This window comes from Panthera uncia, chromosome B1, assembly GCF_023721935.1.
Source record: "Panthera uncia isolate 11264 chromosome B1, Puncia_PCG_1.0, whole genome shotgun sequence".
NCBI classification, from domain to species: domain Eukaryota; kingdom Metazoa; phylum Chordata; class Mammalia; order Carnivora; family Felidae; genus Panthera; species Panthera uncia.
This window is the reverse complement of record NC_064811.1, coordinates 128,316,001-128,333,980: the sequence shown is the minus strand read 5'-3', so window position 1 is coordinate 128,333,980 and position 17,980 is coordinate 128,316,001. Positions and strand designations below refer to the sequence as shown.

Below are 17,980 nucleotides of genomic sequence, written 5' to 3'. Positions count from 1 at the left end.
GCCATGAGTTCAAGCCCCATATTGGGTGTAGAGTTTACTATAAATAAATAAATAAATAAATAAATAAATAAATAAATAAAATTTAAAAATTTATATTCAAATACATGAATTCTGGTTAATATTTTAATTTAATCCCATTTGGGAAGAGCTCTGAGGTGGTACGAGACCTCCTGAACTGGCCGATTTGGGGCTTTAGACAGCCTTTGTATGGCCTGGTTTACCCATCTGTACATGGATATATGGTACCTTTTCTCCTTCTTAAAAAATATTGGAAGTTATTTAAAACTTGTGAAAGTGATCCAAGTTTTGGATGGGCCAAAATGCACTTGCTTTCATTCCCTGAATATAATCTATATTGTATTTCAGAGAGAACAGTTCACTTCTCCACTGTAGAATGAATTACCCCAGTTAAATGCAGTATTTCTGTGCACATGAGTGCATTCAATGCAGAGGAACTTCATGACAAGAAATAGCCAAATGCTCCCTCATTACTCTCCATGGCTCATGTGTCTCAGATGGCGGGGCCCCTGTCCTCTGTTCCTCATGCCCGCAGGGCATACATTTCAGCTTCTCCTGCCTGCACAGCCCTGACCCCAGCATAGCATGACAGACAACACGTTCCACTAACATTTAAAAAAAGACCTACGGCCACCATTTGAAGAGACAACAATAGGAGAGGCTAATTAGGACACCATTTCTTCTAGAAAAGCAGTCTGGATAAAGAAGCTCCTGTTGATGAGTGGTAGTAGGCCCTAACGATCCTTATGGATCTTTGATCATATCATAGGTAAGTCACTTCTTAGCTATTTTCCATTAGGAAACAGGATTTCATTACTGGCTAGGAAAGCTGGTCAGATCTAACTGGCATGGTGCAAAAGCAAACCCAAGAGGAGTGGTCTCTCACACCAATGCAGTTTTTTTTTTTAATTTTTTTTAACGTTTATTTATTTTTTGAGACAGAGAGAGACAGAGCATGAATGGGGGAGGGTCAGAGAGAAAGGGAGACACAGAATCTGAAACAGGCTCCAGGCTCTGAGCTGTCAGCACAGAGCCTGACTCAGGGCTCGAACTCACAGACCGGGAGATCATGACCTGAGCTGAATTTGGACACTCAACCTTGGACTGAGCCACCCAGGCACCTCTACCAATGCAGTTTAAAAACCAGCTGTTCCTCCCGCAGAGTATACCAAGCCCTTGCTGTGGGGCAGAGTAACAGAGAAGGGGGGAGTAACAGAAGGGGGCAGAGTAACAGAGAACTCTCTATGGCAGTAGGGTTCAGGCTCAAAAACCCTGAAAGAGTTCAGGCTCAAAAACTGCCACAAAGAGCTGGGCTTGGTCACATCAATTCCAGGCCAAGCTTTCCTTTTGGAGGCTGCTCTGAAGCACAAACACAATTCCTAACCTGGTTTCTCTGCCTTCCAGTGTAATCTAAGTAACGAGGGAGTTCTGGACTCCAGTGCTCTAGAAACTTGTACTCCCCGTAAGCAGGAGGATTTGGGGGTGGGGGATTTGGAAAATCTAACATACCTGTAATAATTATATGCATATTGAGCATTAAATGTGTCAGATCTTTTGAACATTAATACACGATCTCACATAATCTTCAGAACTACCTTAGGAGCTAGTGCTATCCCCCGACTCTATGAATGAGGCAATCATAAGAGGAAGTCCTAAGTAGGGTGGCCAGAGTCCCACAGGCAGTAACGGGAAGGGGGAGCCCAGAATCATACCAATACCACACAGAGTGTGAACCACCCCCCCCCCTACCGCCTGGCTCCCAACAGCAGGTTTTGCCTTAATGACACACAGAAGGCCTGCAGTTAAAAAGTCGAAACACCTGTGATGCTGGCACAACCTTGCGAGGGGACCCTGTAGGGGCAGAGCAGGTACGGGAAGTCCAGGACGTGTGGAGTTCCCGAACCCGACTCTGGTGCTGGTGGGTGCTGTGGGGGAGAAGGGGAGGCCCTCTCGGACCTGGCCCCCGCTCCCATGCTCACCTCTTGGAGCAACGTAAACTTCCGCCTCCATCTGGCTGCACTGAGCAATGATCCGAACTGCCTTCCCGGGAACTGGCAACCTAGAAGAACCGGCCGGCTCGCGAGTCACTGTGGCAGAGAGATCCCCAAAGCCCCGCCTGCCCTCCTTTAGAGGTGACTTAGGCTCAGAGCGACCTGACCCACCTCGTGCAGTCCGTGCGGAGTTTCTGGACCCTCAGAACTCCCCACTGCCGATCCCTCCCCCATGGGGCGGGACTACACCTGCAGGAGGAGGCGTGGCCCACAAAACCCTGGTACCAAGTGCCCTGAAGTGGGGAAGCTTTTCACCATAAAATGATGTAATGACAACTCATTTCTCAAGCCAGCCCACAAACCCCATTCACAGCATCATGTTTCAGAAGGTCCCTCCTTTTTTTTTTTTTTTTTTTCTCTTTTCTTTTTCTTCATGCCCAGCACGGAGCTCAAGCCAGCTTGAATTCAAGACCCTGGGATTAAGACCTGAGCTGAGATCAAGAGTCCAGTCGATGTTTAACCGGCTGAGCCCCACCCAAGCACCCCTCAGCAGGCCCCTTCTGACTGGAATTCAATGAAGCAGGGCATCTTTTAAAATAACATTGAAACATTAAATCAGTAAAAACAGAAAATAAGCATTTGGTGCAATAAAGGCGGGAACCTGGCTCCCGAAAAGTGTGGAGGGAGAGCTGAGAGGCCGGCCTGCCTCTTGCCCTCCAGCTCCCTTGGAAGCAACAGTCCAGCCACCGCCTTCTTTTCTCTGGGCACAAGGACAGTCCCCCAGCTGCTCCTTCTCCTCCCATCACTTCTCGTTCCACCGGCCAGAACCTTGTCCTGTGGCACCACGAATGCATCTTCCCACATCCTCCCAGACATGAAGCAGTGGCCCTTTCTGTAGGTTTTCAAAGGGCTTTTACTGCCAGGGATAAGGGAAACAAGCAGGGTAAGGAGGTCCCTTCTAAATCATCTACACCTGTGCCCTCAATCCCCATCTTCCGTTTCTCTACTCTGACCCTGGGGGAAGAAGGAAAGGTGCTAAGAGTGGTCACTGTATGTGCTGGGATACACAAAGAACCCATCCACATAGCAGGAGAAAACCAGCCCGTGGCACACTTGTGATTCCATCCCAGGGCTAGGGGAGCGGCTCTGTGAGTGGAGAGGAGTTGGGGTGAGGCTGAGCCTGATAATGAGGACCTCTGTCCTTGGGCTGGGGGGTGGAGGGGCAGCGGTAGCAGGCAACACTCCTGGGGGAGGAGGTTCCCCCCTGCCCCACAGCCTTGACTTCTCTGCTCATCTTTTGCTTACTCCAAGCTACTCCTGCCAAAACCACTCTAAGCTAACCCTAGGTCAGGGGAGGAGGGTTAGGGGAGGCAGGGTTCCAGGTGGAGAAACCATCTCTGAACGCCACTCTAACATGAGGAACACAGACAAACTGCAATGAATATATATATGCACGTGCATACTATTTATATAGTTTGTTGGTATTATATTAAAACTATAGATTATTATTGAGTTTAGCTGATATCATCTACTTATGTTCTTTATATTACATAATAAATAGAATTCTAGAAATTAAAAACCGACTTATAACAATGTTTGAAAAAGATAAAATATCATGTTCTGTATTTCTCCCCATTTTACATCCACAGATTGGTCTACAAATGGTTTCTTCTAATCTACAAACTCAGCTATGCATTTGGTGTTGTGGGTTATTTGGCCATCATGTTTACAATGTGTGGATTCAATTTATTTTTCAAGTGAGTATCTCCAATTAAGACATTAATATCTCCAAGCACTTGCTTGCAATATTCACCTGGTCAAGTTATCTGTATCAGGAATCATTTGGCCCTACAATGTTCCATACACACATTGTTTATAGTAGATGTCATTGGTGGAAACCACTAGAAAAGTATAAGAGGAAACCCTACAGAATAAAAAGTTTTCAAAAAATTATAAGCTTTAAAGAAAATCTGTACTTGAGGGGCGCCTGGGTGGCTCAGTTGGCTAAGCGTCTGACTTTGATTCAGGTCATGATCTCGAGGCTCGTGGGTTTGAGCCCCACGTCAGGGTCTCTGTTGTCAGTGCAAAGCCAGCTTCGGTTCCTGTCTCCCTCTGTCTGCCCCTCCCCAGCTCATGCTTTCTCTGTGTCTCAAAAATAATAAATAAAAACATCAAAAAACTTTAAAAAAAATCTGTACTTGATAGGCAAATTTTGAACATCACCATTAAAAGCAGGCCTACATTTGCGGTAGAGTAATTCTTACAGAACTACAAATTCCCCCTCCATAAAATTCTGAAGTGTCATTTCCTTGTATATATCTTCTTCCTTCAAAACCTCTGGAACTATGCTGTCCAGTGCAGTATACGATAGGTCATGTCACTATGAGCATCTAAACTATGAAATAAAATGTTCTAGAACTATAAGATACAAACTGGATTTCAAAGTTTGAAAAATACTGTTAAAAAAATAAAAAGAGAAAATAATTTTTATATTGACCACATGTTGAAATACAGTGTTTGGGATGTATTGGTGAAATTATTTCATGGGTTTTTTTTAATGTGACTACTAGGAAATTTTCAATCTGTATTTCTATATTGCCGGGGACAGCACTGCTCTAGAATTTTGTTTCTGGTACCTATGAAGTCCCTTTTGCTGGGGACAGTCAGAAAAGGACAAAACTAAGTGCTTAGAACTTGAATGAGAGGTAAGGAAATGACAGAACAAGAAAGTCTTGTGAGAAATCAAGGAAATCAGGATAATTATAACTCAGAACTGAGCTCCTTGGAAAAATGGTTGCTGAGATGTGCTGTGGACGAGGTTCTCATGGGCAGAGCCAAGGCTGTGTAATCAACCTGTGGCCTGGAAAGGAAATTTAAGACATACCGCACGGCTGTGGAAAGCAGCTCAAATAAAAATTCCCCAGAATATCTCTCACATTGAAGTTCCTCTGGGACCTTACCAGAAATCAAAAGGCAAACATTGGCAACTCATAAAATAGGTCAGGCAATTGGATGGAGTGTCAGCTCTGAAAGGAAGGACTCTTCCTACGGCAACGTAGCAATCTGATTTTATAAGCATTTCATGAAACTTTCACAGCAGAAGCTCTTACCATTTTCTAGCAGGAAAGGGATAGAAAGTAACTGTACAGATCTATGATTAATATATTATTCTGTGTATAGAAAGACACTGATTTCTTTTGTTTTTCAGCATATTGTCCATATAACTTTATTTTAGTGAATGTAAAAATATTCATAAGGAATTTTATGAAATCACTGAGCCTACAGTTGTCCCAAGACTACTTTCCATAAGATATAAGTTCCTTAACCATGACCTCTCCTACAACGAGGCATAGCAAGAACTTAACCCTTCAGGCTGGGAAGGAACTAGGACTCCCCTGAACATGGGGAGAAGATCATCTTCATTCCTCCCCACTATCCCAATTCTCAAATATACCCAGGCAAATCTTGAAAGGATAAAGCCACCATTTGTGTTGGAATTCCCAGTTCCCATCACAAAAAGAGCTGTACCCTCTAAGTCTACAAACTCTCTGCCTTTACCATTTCCTCCTCAAATTCACAGAGCACAAAACAACTAGAAAAAGTTTCCAGAACCGACCGACCAGTTCCCCTCCACTCCTCCCTCGCTTTCTGACTCAGTCAGATCTACCCAGGCCCAGGGCTAATATTTGAAGCTGTTGAGAGATATAACAAACCATATGTGCAATGATTAAGATTCAGAAATTAAATTAGGGGCTAATTACTTTTTAAAGAAGTGTTTCTCTTAAAAATGGGATGCGGGGGTATCAGAGAATCCTATTATATTTGAAATGTGATGCAACTTGCAAAATATTGTTTTTCTGATTAACATGTAGTCACTATGGCATAGTAGCAAAGGGCCTCAAAATTGAAGTGTGATCCCTGGTTTTGTTTTGTACCAATCGTCATGTTAAGCAAATCATTTTTTCTAAATCTCCATTTTTTCAAATGCAAATGAGGTAAGTAATCATATCTACCTCAAATATTTGTTAGGCAAGTGAAGTATTTGAAAGTATTCTGTAAAATCTAAGCTTGATAGCAGGGATTCTCAACCTGAGAAGTTTCTAAAAAGCACTGCTGTGCAGACCCCGCCCCAGGCCACGTACATCACAGCTCCAGAGCAGCAGAGTCTTAAATCTCCCCAGGTGATTCTAATCTATATTTAAGGCTGAGAAACACTACTCCATTAAAGAAGTTCTTAATGCTAGCTGCCCACTGGAATCACCTGGAGTCTGGAGAGCTTCCAAAAATATTGCTGCACAGGCCCCACCCCGAGAGTGATGTCATTGGCCTGGGGTGCAGGGGGGGAGATGAGGAGTTTTACAAGCTGCACAGGCCTTTCTTTGAAGCCCAGCTTCAAAACCACCAGTTAAAAGACCCTCTCAAGAATTACTTCGCCCACTTACCAAGGAGTGGTAACATTTGAAGAGAATTTAGAGACTTTAAGAGGCTTTAAAAAATCAATTAAAGTCTAAAAAATCAGTTAAAAAAAAGTACTCCCAACTTTCTGTGAGAGACTGTGGCAGGAAATTTCTTCTAAGCTGCAACCCTTCTCGAGCCCCTCATATACCACGTTCTTATTTCCTTACCCTGTCATTTTCAATAGAATCAAGGCTAGAGATTCCATGGATTTTGGCATTGTATCCTTGTTCTATGGCCTCTACTATGGCGTAATGGGGAGAGATTTTGCAGAGATCTGTTCGGATTACATGGCTTCTACTATAGGGGTAAGTGTTGCTTTCATTCTCTGAAACTACTTATGGTGCATGGAGAAATGGTCTCATCTTACACATTTGCATCCATTTTCGGAAACAGAGAAGTCTTTTTTTTTGGTTCTCCCAGGCCAACTGCTCCCTAATTCTCCTTGCATCAAAAATTATCTTTGCTAGTTGATTAGAAAATATACTTCCTATTTATAGAAATTTGTTGGGAAATAAGGCTTTATTTATTTATTTATTTACTTACTTACTTTCAAGTAATCTCTAGCCCAGTGTGGGGGCTCAAACTCACAACCCTGAGATCAAGAGTCGCATGCTCTACTGACAACCAGCCAGGTGCCCCCAGAGGCATCTTTTTAAATAAAATAATTATTTGGGGGGCACCTGTGTGGCTCGGTCAGTTAAGCAACTGACTCTTGATATGGGCTCAAGTCATGATCTCTAGATCATGAGATCAAGCCCCACATCCAGCTCTGCACTGAGCATGGAACCTGCTTGGAATTCTCCCTCTCTCTCTGCCCGTCTCCTGCTCATGCACGCATGCTCTCTCTAAATAAATAAATAGACATTAAAAAAATAATTATTATTTGGAAGTAACCATCTCTAGCATACTCCAATTGCCCACATTGAAAGGATTAGTAAAAATTAAATAACGACAACAAATTTTATATTTTATATTTTATACTAAATTTTATATTCTGTGCCTAACACAGAAAGTCATATTTCATGCACATAAAGCACTTGAGAATCAATCATTACTCCTCATAATGATCAGTTATCATTAGATAGCATTAGAAGAAGTCGGAGATACAAAAACTGTGCTAAATGTATTCTGACTGTATATTGGTCTCTGGGACTTAGAAAGTATCCCTAATAGCTTTTTCTTAAACTCTCTTAAGATTGAAACTCCAAGTGGACATACTTGCTGGTTAGATGGATTTCATATTCTGATATTAGGAGCACTCATCTATGTCTGACACATGCACATCTCATAAAAACTCACAAACCAGGGGCTTTGGGATGACCTAGTGGTTTCAGGAATTCTATGTCTCTGTCCTCCGCTGGCCTCTTGGTACACAGCAGATACGAAATGGAAAAGCTACTGTGGATGGCAAGGGAGGAGTGCAATTCCAGACTGTTCTTCTCTCTCTCCATTTATGGGGCAGGACTAAGCAGACATGACTTTGACTTCATCCCTGTCCAGTCTGCCCTTCTCCATCTCCGTAGGCTCTATCTTACTCTTTTCCTATAGCCTGGAATCCGACTTCTGTGGTGAAATGCCGGAACAAGATACCTTTTGGAAGTCCCCTGCCATGTGTCATCTATGGGACAACTGCCTTTTTTATAATGTTTAAGGTGAGCAAAGGAGAGAGCATTTCCACTCCTAGTTCCTCCAGCAGAAGCCAGAAGTCATACTTCTTAAAAATTTCCCAAAGCCTCTTGTACTTATTTATGGACAGGAGAGGGAGAGAAGAGTTGTGTGTCCTCTGTTCTCCAGTGGACCAGGAAGAAGAGATTCAACCTCACAAGACAAGTTTTTAAGCGCCAACTTTCTGGAGACTTCTCACCTGATCCCACCCCACCAGGCTTCAACTTCTTGTCATCCTCTGTCAACTTAACTTCATCTACCAAATATATAAAACCCACTGCTTCAAGCCATTGGCACAGCCACGAGTGACTTGAACTGATGGAGTGTGTGTGTGTGTGTGTGTGTGTGTGTGTGTGTGAGACAGAGGTAAGGAGGAAGCAAAGGAGGAGCAATTTCCATTCTCACACCACTGCCTAAGCCCCACACCAGACTAATTAAGTCAGAATCTCTGGGAGTGGAGCCAGTGCATCTGCTTTGTTTTAAAAGCTCCTCAGGAAAAGGAATGAGCTATTAAGCCATGCAAAAACATGGATGAACTGTAAATACATGTTGCTAACTGAAAGAAGGCAGTCAGAAAAGGGTACATGTTATATGATTCCATTTATATGACATTTTGGAAAGGGCACAACTATGGAGATGGTAAACAGATCAGTGGTTGCCAGGGGATTAGGGAGTGAGCAGGGATGAATAGATGAAGTACAGGGAATTTTTTAGGGCAGTGAAATTATTCTGTATGACACTGTAATCGTAAATACATGACACTATGCATTTGTCAAAATCAATAGTACTTTGTAGCAGAAGGAGTGAAACAACGTATACAAATCCGAAAAATCATTTAGGATGTGAGAGAATGCCAGGACAGAATGTAGACTGTGACAGAAGAATCTAACTGTATTACAAATGCATGAAATAACCACACTGAAGGGAGGAGAAGAAAGCGCTGACCTAAGTAACTTTGAAATGAGTAGAGATCTAAGATTAAAAGCAAAGGAACTGAACGTAAGTACTGTACTCTAGTTTGTAAAGTGTTTTCCCTCAGGGCTATGGGTTCACAATTGTGATACTGCTATCCATGTATTCCGCAACTGAATAACTCAGTAAATGGATGATCCATAGTAGGAGCTATGATTCTCACCCTCAGAAGGTTATTAACACTCAAGGAGAGAAGGCTAGAATGATCCATATAGTAAAGGATAAGAGTTAAAGACATCAGTCTGAGATCATGTTTAGCATAATATAGATTACATGTGTCTTAATATAGATGGATACATATAGGAACATCTATCGCTATGATATACACATGGGTTAGTATATACAGCTCTATCTCCTTCCTCTGTCAGCTAAGAAGCCCAGAAGCAATGACACCCCAGGAGCAGTAAGCACACCTAATGCCCATATCTTTTCTAATGCCATTCTACAATAAAAGGAACCAAGGTTCCTTGGAGAAATGGTTGATTCTAGGTCTTGGCAGGGAATATACAAATGAGCCCGGAGTACCTTGTACTCCCAGAAGTTAAGGAAGTGCTCAAAACAAGCAAACAAACAAAAAACCCCACCACAGTTATGAGGATAAGTCAAAGAGACAGAAGCCAACTGAAAAAGCTGCCAATGGTAAACGCTAGAACAATCTGTGCAACCAAATAGTAGTAATGGTAGTAGCAGTAGTCGTCGTTGTAGTGGTAGTAATAGCAGTAGTAGTAATAGTAGTCGTAGTAGTAGTCATAGTAGTAGTAGTAGTAATAGTAGTAGTCGTAGTTGTAGTCGTAGTAGTAGTAGTAACAATAGTAGTAGTCGTCGTAGTAGTAGCAACAGTAGTAGTAAAAGTAGTAGTAGTAGTAATGGTAGTAGTAGTAGTTGTAGTCTTAGTAGTAGTCGTAGTCGTAGTTGTAGTAGTAGTAACAATAGTAGTAGTCGTAGTAGTAGCAACAGTAGTAGTAATAGTAGTAGTAGTAATGGTAGTAGTAGCAGCAGCAATAGTAGCAGCAGCAGAGTTGGGTTATAACCCAAAGTATAAAATAAATATCATGAGGGGCGCCTGGGTGGCTCAGTAGGTTGAGCGTCCGACTTCGGCTCAGGTGATGATCTCACAACTCGTGAGTTCAAGCCCCGCGTCGGGCTCTGTGTGCTGACAGCTCGAGCCTGGAGCCTGGTTCCGATTCTGTGTCTCCCTCTCTCTCTGACCCTCCCCTGTTCATGCTCTGTCTCTGACTCAAAAATGAATAAATGTTTAAAATAAATATCATGAGTCTATGTTGATATAAATGAATGAATGGAGGAGAATAGACAAATCTCTCATGCGGAAGTCCACGTAATTTATGTAGATACTCGAACCTTAAGAAGGTTATTGGTTAAGTTTTTTGGGGTCAGCTTGGGTGGGCTGTGGTGCTCGATTGTTTGATCAAACACCCATCTAGATACACACACATACACACCCTATCAGTTCCTTTTCTCTGGAGAAGACTCACTGATATTGAGGTAGAGCTTAACTTCCCCCTCCTTATGAATGGGCTGTTCTTCGTGATTTCCTTCCAAAGAGTACAAAATAGAAAGGAATAAAAAAAAAAAAAAAAAAGAGTAGCTTTATAGTAGAGGAACCTGACAGACACTGCATCACACCAGGTGATCAAGGTGAAAATCAACAGTGATAAGACTGATAGCACGTACCCTTGCTATGGTGTGATAAGAACATTATCTTCGTTCCTAAAACTCATAACCTCACTGTAATCAAGAGAAAAACATCAGCTAAATTCCCATTGAGGGATATTGCGCAAAATACTCCCCCAAATTGTCAAAGTCATAGAAAAAAAGTGAGGTCTGAGAAACCACCACAGCCAACAGGAGCTCAAGGAAACATAACAACTAAGTGGTATCCTGAATCGGATTCTGGAACAGAATGAGGACATTCGTTTTTTTTTTTTTTAAATCTAATCCGAATAGGGGCACCTGGGTGGCTCAGTGGGTTAAGCGTCCAACTTTGGCTCAGGTCTTGATCTCACTGCTCATGAGTTCGAGCCCCACGTCAGGCTCTGTGCTGACAGCTCAGAGCCTGGAGTCTGCTTCGGATTCTGTGTCTCCATCTCTCTCTGCCCCTCCCCCTCTTGTGCGCTCTCTCACTCTCTCTCTCTCTCAAATATACATAAAACATAAGAAAATTTTAAAAATCTAATCTGGATAAAGTATGTACTTTGTTTCATAATAAGTGTCAATGTTGGTTCATTGATTGTGACAAAGATACCTACTAATGTAAGATGGTAATAATAGGGGAAATATGGTATATGGGAACTGGTACTATCTTCATATCTTTCCTTTACGTATAAAACAATATTTAAATAAATATTTATTTTGTAAAAAACAGCTTCTTAGGGATTCTAATGTGCTGCCAATATTGGAATCACTCTTCATCCACAGCATTGGAAAGATGCAGGCATCCCAGGTTAGAATTCTAAAGACATTGCTTTCCAATGGGATTAGTCTATATGCTCCCTCTCATCACATGGGAAGTAAAAATGATAGAGATGCCTGAGCTTACTCCAGATCTGTGAATCAGAGAAAGGGTTAGGCTATAGGTAAGCTTAAAAAGCTTCCTGGGTGACTCTGAACTACAGCCCTGCATGAAAACCTTTCCTCTTGAAGGATTCCTCAATGGGGAGGTTAAATTGGAGGTTATAATTAGCAGTGTACTCTGGGTCCATTTGGAGTTCAGTGGGTTTTTGCCTGGAGACCCTAACTACACTGAAGCATTCCTAGGAGGAAAAGTGTTTCAAGTTCTAAACCAATGAAGAAGCAGTGAAAACTCTATGTCCCAAAGCCTGGAAGTGGTGTTCCTGTGTTCAGAGAATGAATGGTATATGTGCTCTCCTTTCTAACAGTGCTCTGTGCATTTCCCCCAAACAGTTCTACAGCGTCAGTGGGATGCCCACAAGGAGCTTGTCAGACAATGTCTGCGCCGTCTGTGGGCAGAAGATCATTGTGGAGCTCAGTGAAGAAGGGCTCATTGAAAACACCTACCAGCTCTCATGCAATCATGTGTATCCTTTTCATGGGAAACCATATGGGCTTCATCAAGCTGAATGATGGGAGGCAATTTTCAAATAATCTGTGTTGGTCATGGCAAGTCAGGGAGCACTGTCTCATACCTTCCTCCCCTCCTCCTAGCCCCATCTCTTCTGCCTTGCTTAGCTCCCATCCCCAAACCCCAGGTCCTTGTCCTCCACCTTCTCTCTTGCTGAGACTTTCTGATAGTCTCTGCTAACTAATGAACCGCTAACTGAGGTGAACCTCTTTGGCCAGTGATTTCCTTTGTAAAAATGAATCTTCATGCTACCCAGAGAGAAAGGCTGTATGTAGCATCTGCACAAGACACTGGCTGGGAAAGTTGGCAAAGCCGTACGTGAACAGATAGCCAAGAAGAACCTGGGAGAGAAAGGTGTGGGGGTGAGAAAAAGTGGAGTTTCAGGTTCAGAGAGGAACTCAGAACTGTCCAGGTGGAGCCTCTGAATCTCACAGGACTGAAAACAACAAAGTATGCTTTGCCTAGAAATAATCCTAGGAATTTACTTGTGTCAACAGTGATAGCGGGGTCAACCAGCTATCAGCTCTGGTCTTGGAAAGAAGATAACGCCACAGGCAGCAGGACACCTCGGACTACAAAAGGAGGGACCAAAACTTGAGCATCTAGCTTTTGAACGATGTGGCTCCTCTGTCTGCGAGGTCTGCCCTAAATGGCTGCTAGATCTTTAGGTGTTAGGATGCAGACAAGCCTGGGCCTGGAAACCAGCATTCTCTGGGAATTCCAATAACCGTTGAGGAAGACCTCAACATATGGAAAGATCTAGGATCAAGAGTCCTGAATATGTAACTCTGGATACCAAAGTTGTGTTTGGGTTGGCCAACAATCAGTATTTTAATTCTCTCCTAAATATAGGGGAAAAGAAGGTATCATTTATCTTTATAGTACAATATCAACTTTATAATATTGCTCTGCACTCAGTTCAACCCTCTGGCATTATGAGGTGGTTAAACCATCTGTCTTTTGCCTCTGAAGCCCACCTAACTCAGTAATACTCTAGATGTGCAGTGCCTATGACTCGGTTCTGTTTAATCTGGACAGATTCCATTTATTCAATCCTGAGAGTTAAAAAATGGAGTAAATGTATCTGAAATGCAATAGGAGACCTTACTCCTGACGTTTAAGCCTTACCATTTTAAGGCAAGAAACACAAAAATATCCCATATGGAGTTCTATGGTGGTTTTCCAGTGTGATACCTTTCCCAAAAAACTATCCTTCCAAGTCTGGCCCTAGTTTTAAATACGATTTACTTTTCAAGTGTTGGAACAGAGCCCCTTATGCCATTTGCAAGTGGAAATATTTTCTCTCTCCACCTTTAAAACCCCTTAGGGATTGTTGTGCATGTGGGCATATGTAATCTAAAATGTAGTCACTTTTAAATTTGCTTTGCAGGGAGTACTGTTAATGGCCCATTTTAGCATGAATCATATTAGCAAGGAGTGGGTGAACGTGAGTCATATTAACAAGCTGGGGCAGGGGAAGGAATCGGAGTATTGCTCTGCAGCAACTCTGCCAGCTTGGAGACTTTTCAGGATCAAGATTTAAAGATGAGACAGGATATTAAGAGGACGTGGACATTTCAATGCTGGCTCTATGACTCCTGAACTCTACCTATCTGGAAGATGAGGCCATACTCCAGCCCTTTTGAATAAAGGGCTGCAAGGGTTTGGGTTTAAAATCTTTGTTATAATGTTGCACCTGGGTGGCTCAGTCAGTTAAGCTTCCGACTTTGGCTCAGGTCATGGTCTTGTGGTTCATAGGTTCAAGCCCTGCGTCAGGCTCTATGCTGACAGCTTGAAGCCTGGAGCCTGCTATGGATTCTGTGTCTCCCTCTCTCTGCCCCTCTCCCATTCATTCTCTCTCTCTCTCTCTTTCTCATGCTGTCTCTTTCTCTCTCTCAAAAGTAAACATTAAAAAATTTGTTTATTAAAATCTTTGCTATAATACACCACTTTATGTTAATCCAAGCCTTTTGCAAAAATTACCCAATTCCAAAAACGTACAATAGTGGAAACTCTTAGTTACATACAGATCTAATATTGAGGAATTATACACATGGTCTTGACTGCTCTACACTCCCATTTATTAGGGAGGAGACTGCTACATCATTGCTGTTCACATGGACATGTAGCAGGCTAGTCAGAAAATCGTTTGATTTTGATTCAGAAAGCTACATTGGGATCAACGATTGTAAAAATAAATAAATAAATAGGATGGATCTCATTACTGTTACTCATTTTGCCCAAATCTACAATGTTGTGGAACCTGAGAAAATATATCTGCAAAAGTAGTTGGTTTTACGTGATTCACTCAAATATTTATTTAATAAATAGGCACTTAGGCACTGCATCAGGTGCTAAGGACAGGGAAGAATGAGACCTGGTCCCACAGGTTTCATGTGGTTCAGGAGAGACATGGATATACATAGAATGTCGTGCTACAGTGTGATAGGAGCTCTAATGGGAGCAATTGTGGGAAAAGACAGGGTTTGCTCTCAACTTTGGGGGCAAAGGGCCAAACTCTCCAGACAGGGAAATATATAGAAATGAATTTGTAAATGCCTAGTGTTTCAGAATTTTATTAGGTTTATATTCTATTAAAAATAAATGCCTTCTTATCAGTAACAAAAAAAAAAAAAACTTAAGACTCATAAAGCTAATAGAAATTTCCATAAACTTATGGTTTATGACTACAAGTAACTTAGGCTTGTCTAGGTGCCTAAGACAAGTGTGATTACATAGTAGGTAATGAATAAGGCACCAAACATAGAACAGGGAAACACTATGGTAAATCTATGAGAAACGCACAATTAGCGAGGCAAGGAGATGTATTAATACAGTGTGATGTTAAATATTGCTGTAAAAAAGCACTTTCATATTCTTTATCTAATTTAATTCTTGGGAGAATCTAGTGCAGCAAGAAGAACAGGTAAGGCCAAGAAGCTATGTAAACCTCGCAAGTTCCTAAAGCTATTACAGCTCTGACTGCAAGCTCACAGTCCTGGGGTTCCATTGGCCTACAGAATCTTCCTGAGAGTGATGTGCACAGTCAAGTCATGACTCACCTCCATTCTCACCCTCTACTTCATCCTGCAGATGGGATCATTTCCATTATGCCATCATGAAGCAGACCTTGCCTCTTACTATCTAGAAACTTCCCTAACGAGATGCTTAAGCTTTCACGAATTCTGCATCCGAGGTTGGTGTATAGTTGGTAAAAAGCAGACTTGCCCTTACTGCAAAGAGAAGGTTGATTTGAAGAGGATGATCAGTAACCCGTATCCTTTAAAAAAAAAAATAAAAGTTGTGAGATATTATGTAAATGTTCTGGTAATGCATTCTTAAATCTAAATATTCATTATCTTCATTACAGTTTTAGCTGAAAGCTTTGTTTTCCCGTATCTATTTCAAAATGACTTACTAGTCTCTTTTCTCCCCTGTGCCTATGTTACTACTCTGGCTAGGAATTTAATGCCAAAAAAGATACATTATACTCTTTATAGTCCATGTATTCTACTATAAGGGCTTTAGTGGGAATGTGATGGGATATTGCAAGAGATGGGTAAATATATGGAAGGATTAGATAGATAGATGATAGCTATGTAAATAGATGATGGATGGATGGGTGGGTGGGTGGGTGGGTGGATGGATGGATAGGTAGGCAGAGAGTTGGATGACAGGTAATGGGTGGATGGGATGAGTGGGTGGGTATATAAATATATAGACTGGAAATGAAATTTTAAAATCCCCAAATGTGAACTAGTATATAGAAAAGTATTTTTAAGATCTACTATATTTTATTATTTCCAGAATGAGTAAGGTTATTTTCCCCCTGGATTTGGTCTTTTAAATTCCTTGCCATGCCTCATCTTGTCTTAGGCTAAACCCTAGTGATAATAATATTGAAAGAAAATGAGGAACTACAGACAGCTTATGGCAGCAGCTAGGATTTTTATAGACACCGAGGTTCTCCATCTGAGGCCACAGGAAGCCTCAGTGGCCCCATCCAGAGCTGACCACAAAGACTTAGTCCTCAACCCCACTGGCTCAAGACCATAATACGGTAAAACCTTAGTTTGCAAGCATAATTCATTCTGGAAACATGCTTGTAATCCAAACCACTTGTATATCGAAGTGAATTTCAAGAACCATTGGCTCAGTTGTGATCATGTCACGTTCAGTGTCACGTACTACTTGTATTGCAAGACAATGCTCGTTTATCAAGCTAAAACTTATCAGAAATGTTTGCTCATCTTGCGGAACACTCACAGAACAAGTTACTCACAGTCCAAGGTTTTACTGTATATCTCTTCCAGGGGGTAAGTAGGATTGAAACATAGCCCCACCTTCAGCAGCAAACACTGAGAGGTTGGCATCAACCTGCCAAGTACTGTCTTTCCTCATACGAGACAGCCTTTCCAGACTTTCTGTGTACCAGTCACCTAAATTTTACAGTGCTGAGACACCTCCCTTGTTCCCCCTCCCCCTATTCTTTACCAACCCTGAATGTACAGTTTTAACAATGGCTGCCAGCGGCAATGCCCACACCTCTCTGATGACTGCCAATCAAGGAAAGATTTGCAATTAGGGCAGCAGAGGAGGGAGCATCTTTTTGTCTCAGGGCCATGCCACAGCAAGAGAGCACCTCTGTGGCCACCAGCTCCCTCTGGTGTGTGATGCTCCCTCCTCCTTCCAGTGCATCCGCTCTCTCTGAAGTTCCCTTCTGATAGGAGGAAACCAAGTCCCGAACTGCTTTTGGTTAACAACTTATAAAACTAAAATATATGCAGCTTTGTTATAATGTTGGTGATAATATGATCATAAATGTCACCTTAAATGCTCATTTAAATAACAAAGGACCATCGGTTACTCCATACAGTCTTGAGAGAATAAGCTTTTGAATATTACATGTACTCCTTTTATTGAGAGTCAGTAAAAAGAAAAGCTTCTTGGGGAATATTTGCCTTTATGTATGTAACATTGCTATTAGAGATATTATGTGTTAATTACATCCCCTTAGCACAATTTATCAAAGAAACTGGAAAAAGCATATCTTATCTGTGATGGTTTTCTTTTCAATACAGTGCCGAAGGCTGTTTTGGCTCACTTAAGGAAGTTTCCATGATCCTTGGTTTCCAGTGTCGTCATCTCCCTCTTCCTTTCTCTGTTAGTATATGACCCTTGCCTTTTGTTGTTTTACAGTTTGAGATTTTATTGTAATCTGTTTTATTGTTGGAAATTTGGTGTAATGTAAATAACAATGATAATCAAATGCTATAAAAATCACATAAGGGGCTTTTAAATGAGCATACAGAATTAAGAGGAAAGGAAATACTCACTGCATTGCTGATTATATTTGCAAATGATATTCATGAATATTTGTGCTACTTGGCTGTATATAGAGCAACCTCCTTAACTGAGATTTAGCTGGGAGCGCACACACTTTTTATATGGACAAATCCTGGATTGGCTTCGTTATTTGGTGGCCTGGCAACCCGTGGTGATTGGAATAGTTCAAGGCATTAATTATTCACTAGGGCTGGAATAGTACAGCAGACTTACTCCAGAAGCAATGTGTTGCATGTTGAAATATTTTTAAATCCTTGATCCTACACTTAATATCGATATTCTTTTTTTTAATATCAGAGGTGATCCCCAAGAGTTTAGAGAACTGAGCCTTACCTAAGCAGTCTGTCTATGTGGAAAGAATTTAGAGAGAAGCTGAATGTCAAAAGTTCAGAAAAAAACCAAAAGTAAAACCAATGAATCTGTGAAGTAG

At 41.7% G+C, this 17,980-nt stretch overlaps 1 protein-coding gene across 4 annotated transcripts in view; it reads left to right on the top strand.

The window, feature by feature from the left end:
• RNF175 (ring finger protein 175) overlaps window positions 1–17,960 on the top strand; it is a 47,923-nt gene extending 29,963 nt beyond the window's left edge. For 3 of the 4 annotated variants that reach the window (XM_049632339.1, XM_049632341.1, XM_049632342.1), the window contains 5 exons: window positions 3,659–3,766; window positions 6,652–6,772; window positions 12,027–12,160; window positions 15,378–15,479; window positions 17,629–17,960. In XM_049632339.1, the coding sequence (XP_049488296.1) occupies window positions 3,659–3,766; window positions 6,652–6,772; window positions 12,027–12,160; window positions 15,378–15,479; window positions 17,629–17,749 (586 nt within the window). In that variant the 3' untranslated portion in view covers window positions 17,750–17,960. The remainder of the gene's footprint in view (window positions 1–3,658; window positions 3,767–6,651; window positions 6,773–12,026; window positions 12,161–15,377; window positions 15,480–17,628) is intronic. The other variant, XM_049632340.1, reaches the window with a different exon arrangement.
• The last annotated feature ends 20 nt before the right edge of the window (window positions 17,961–17,980 follow it).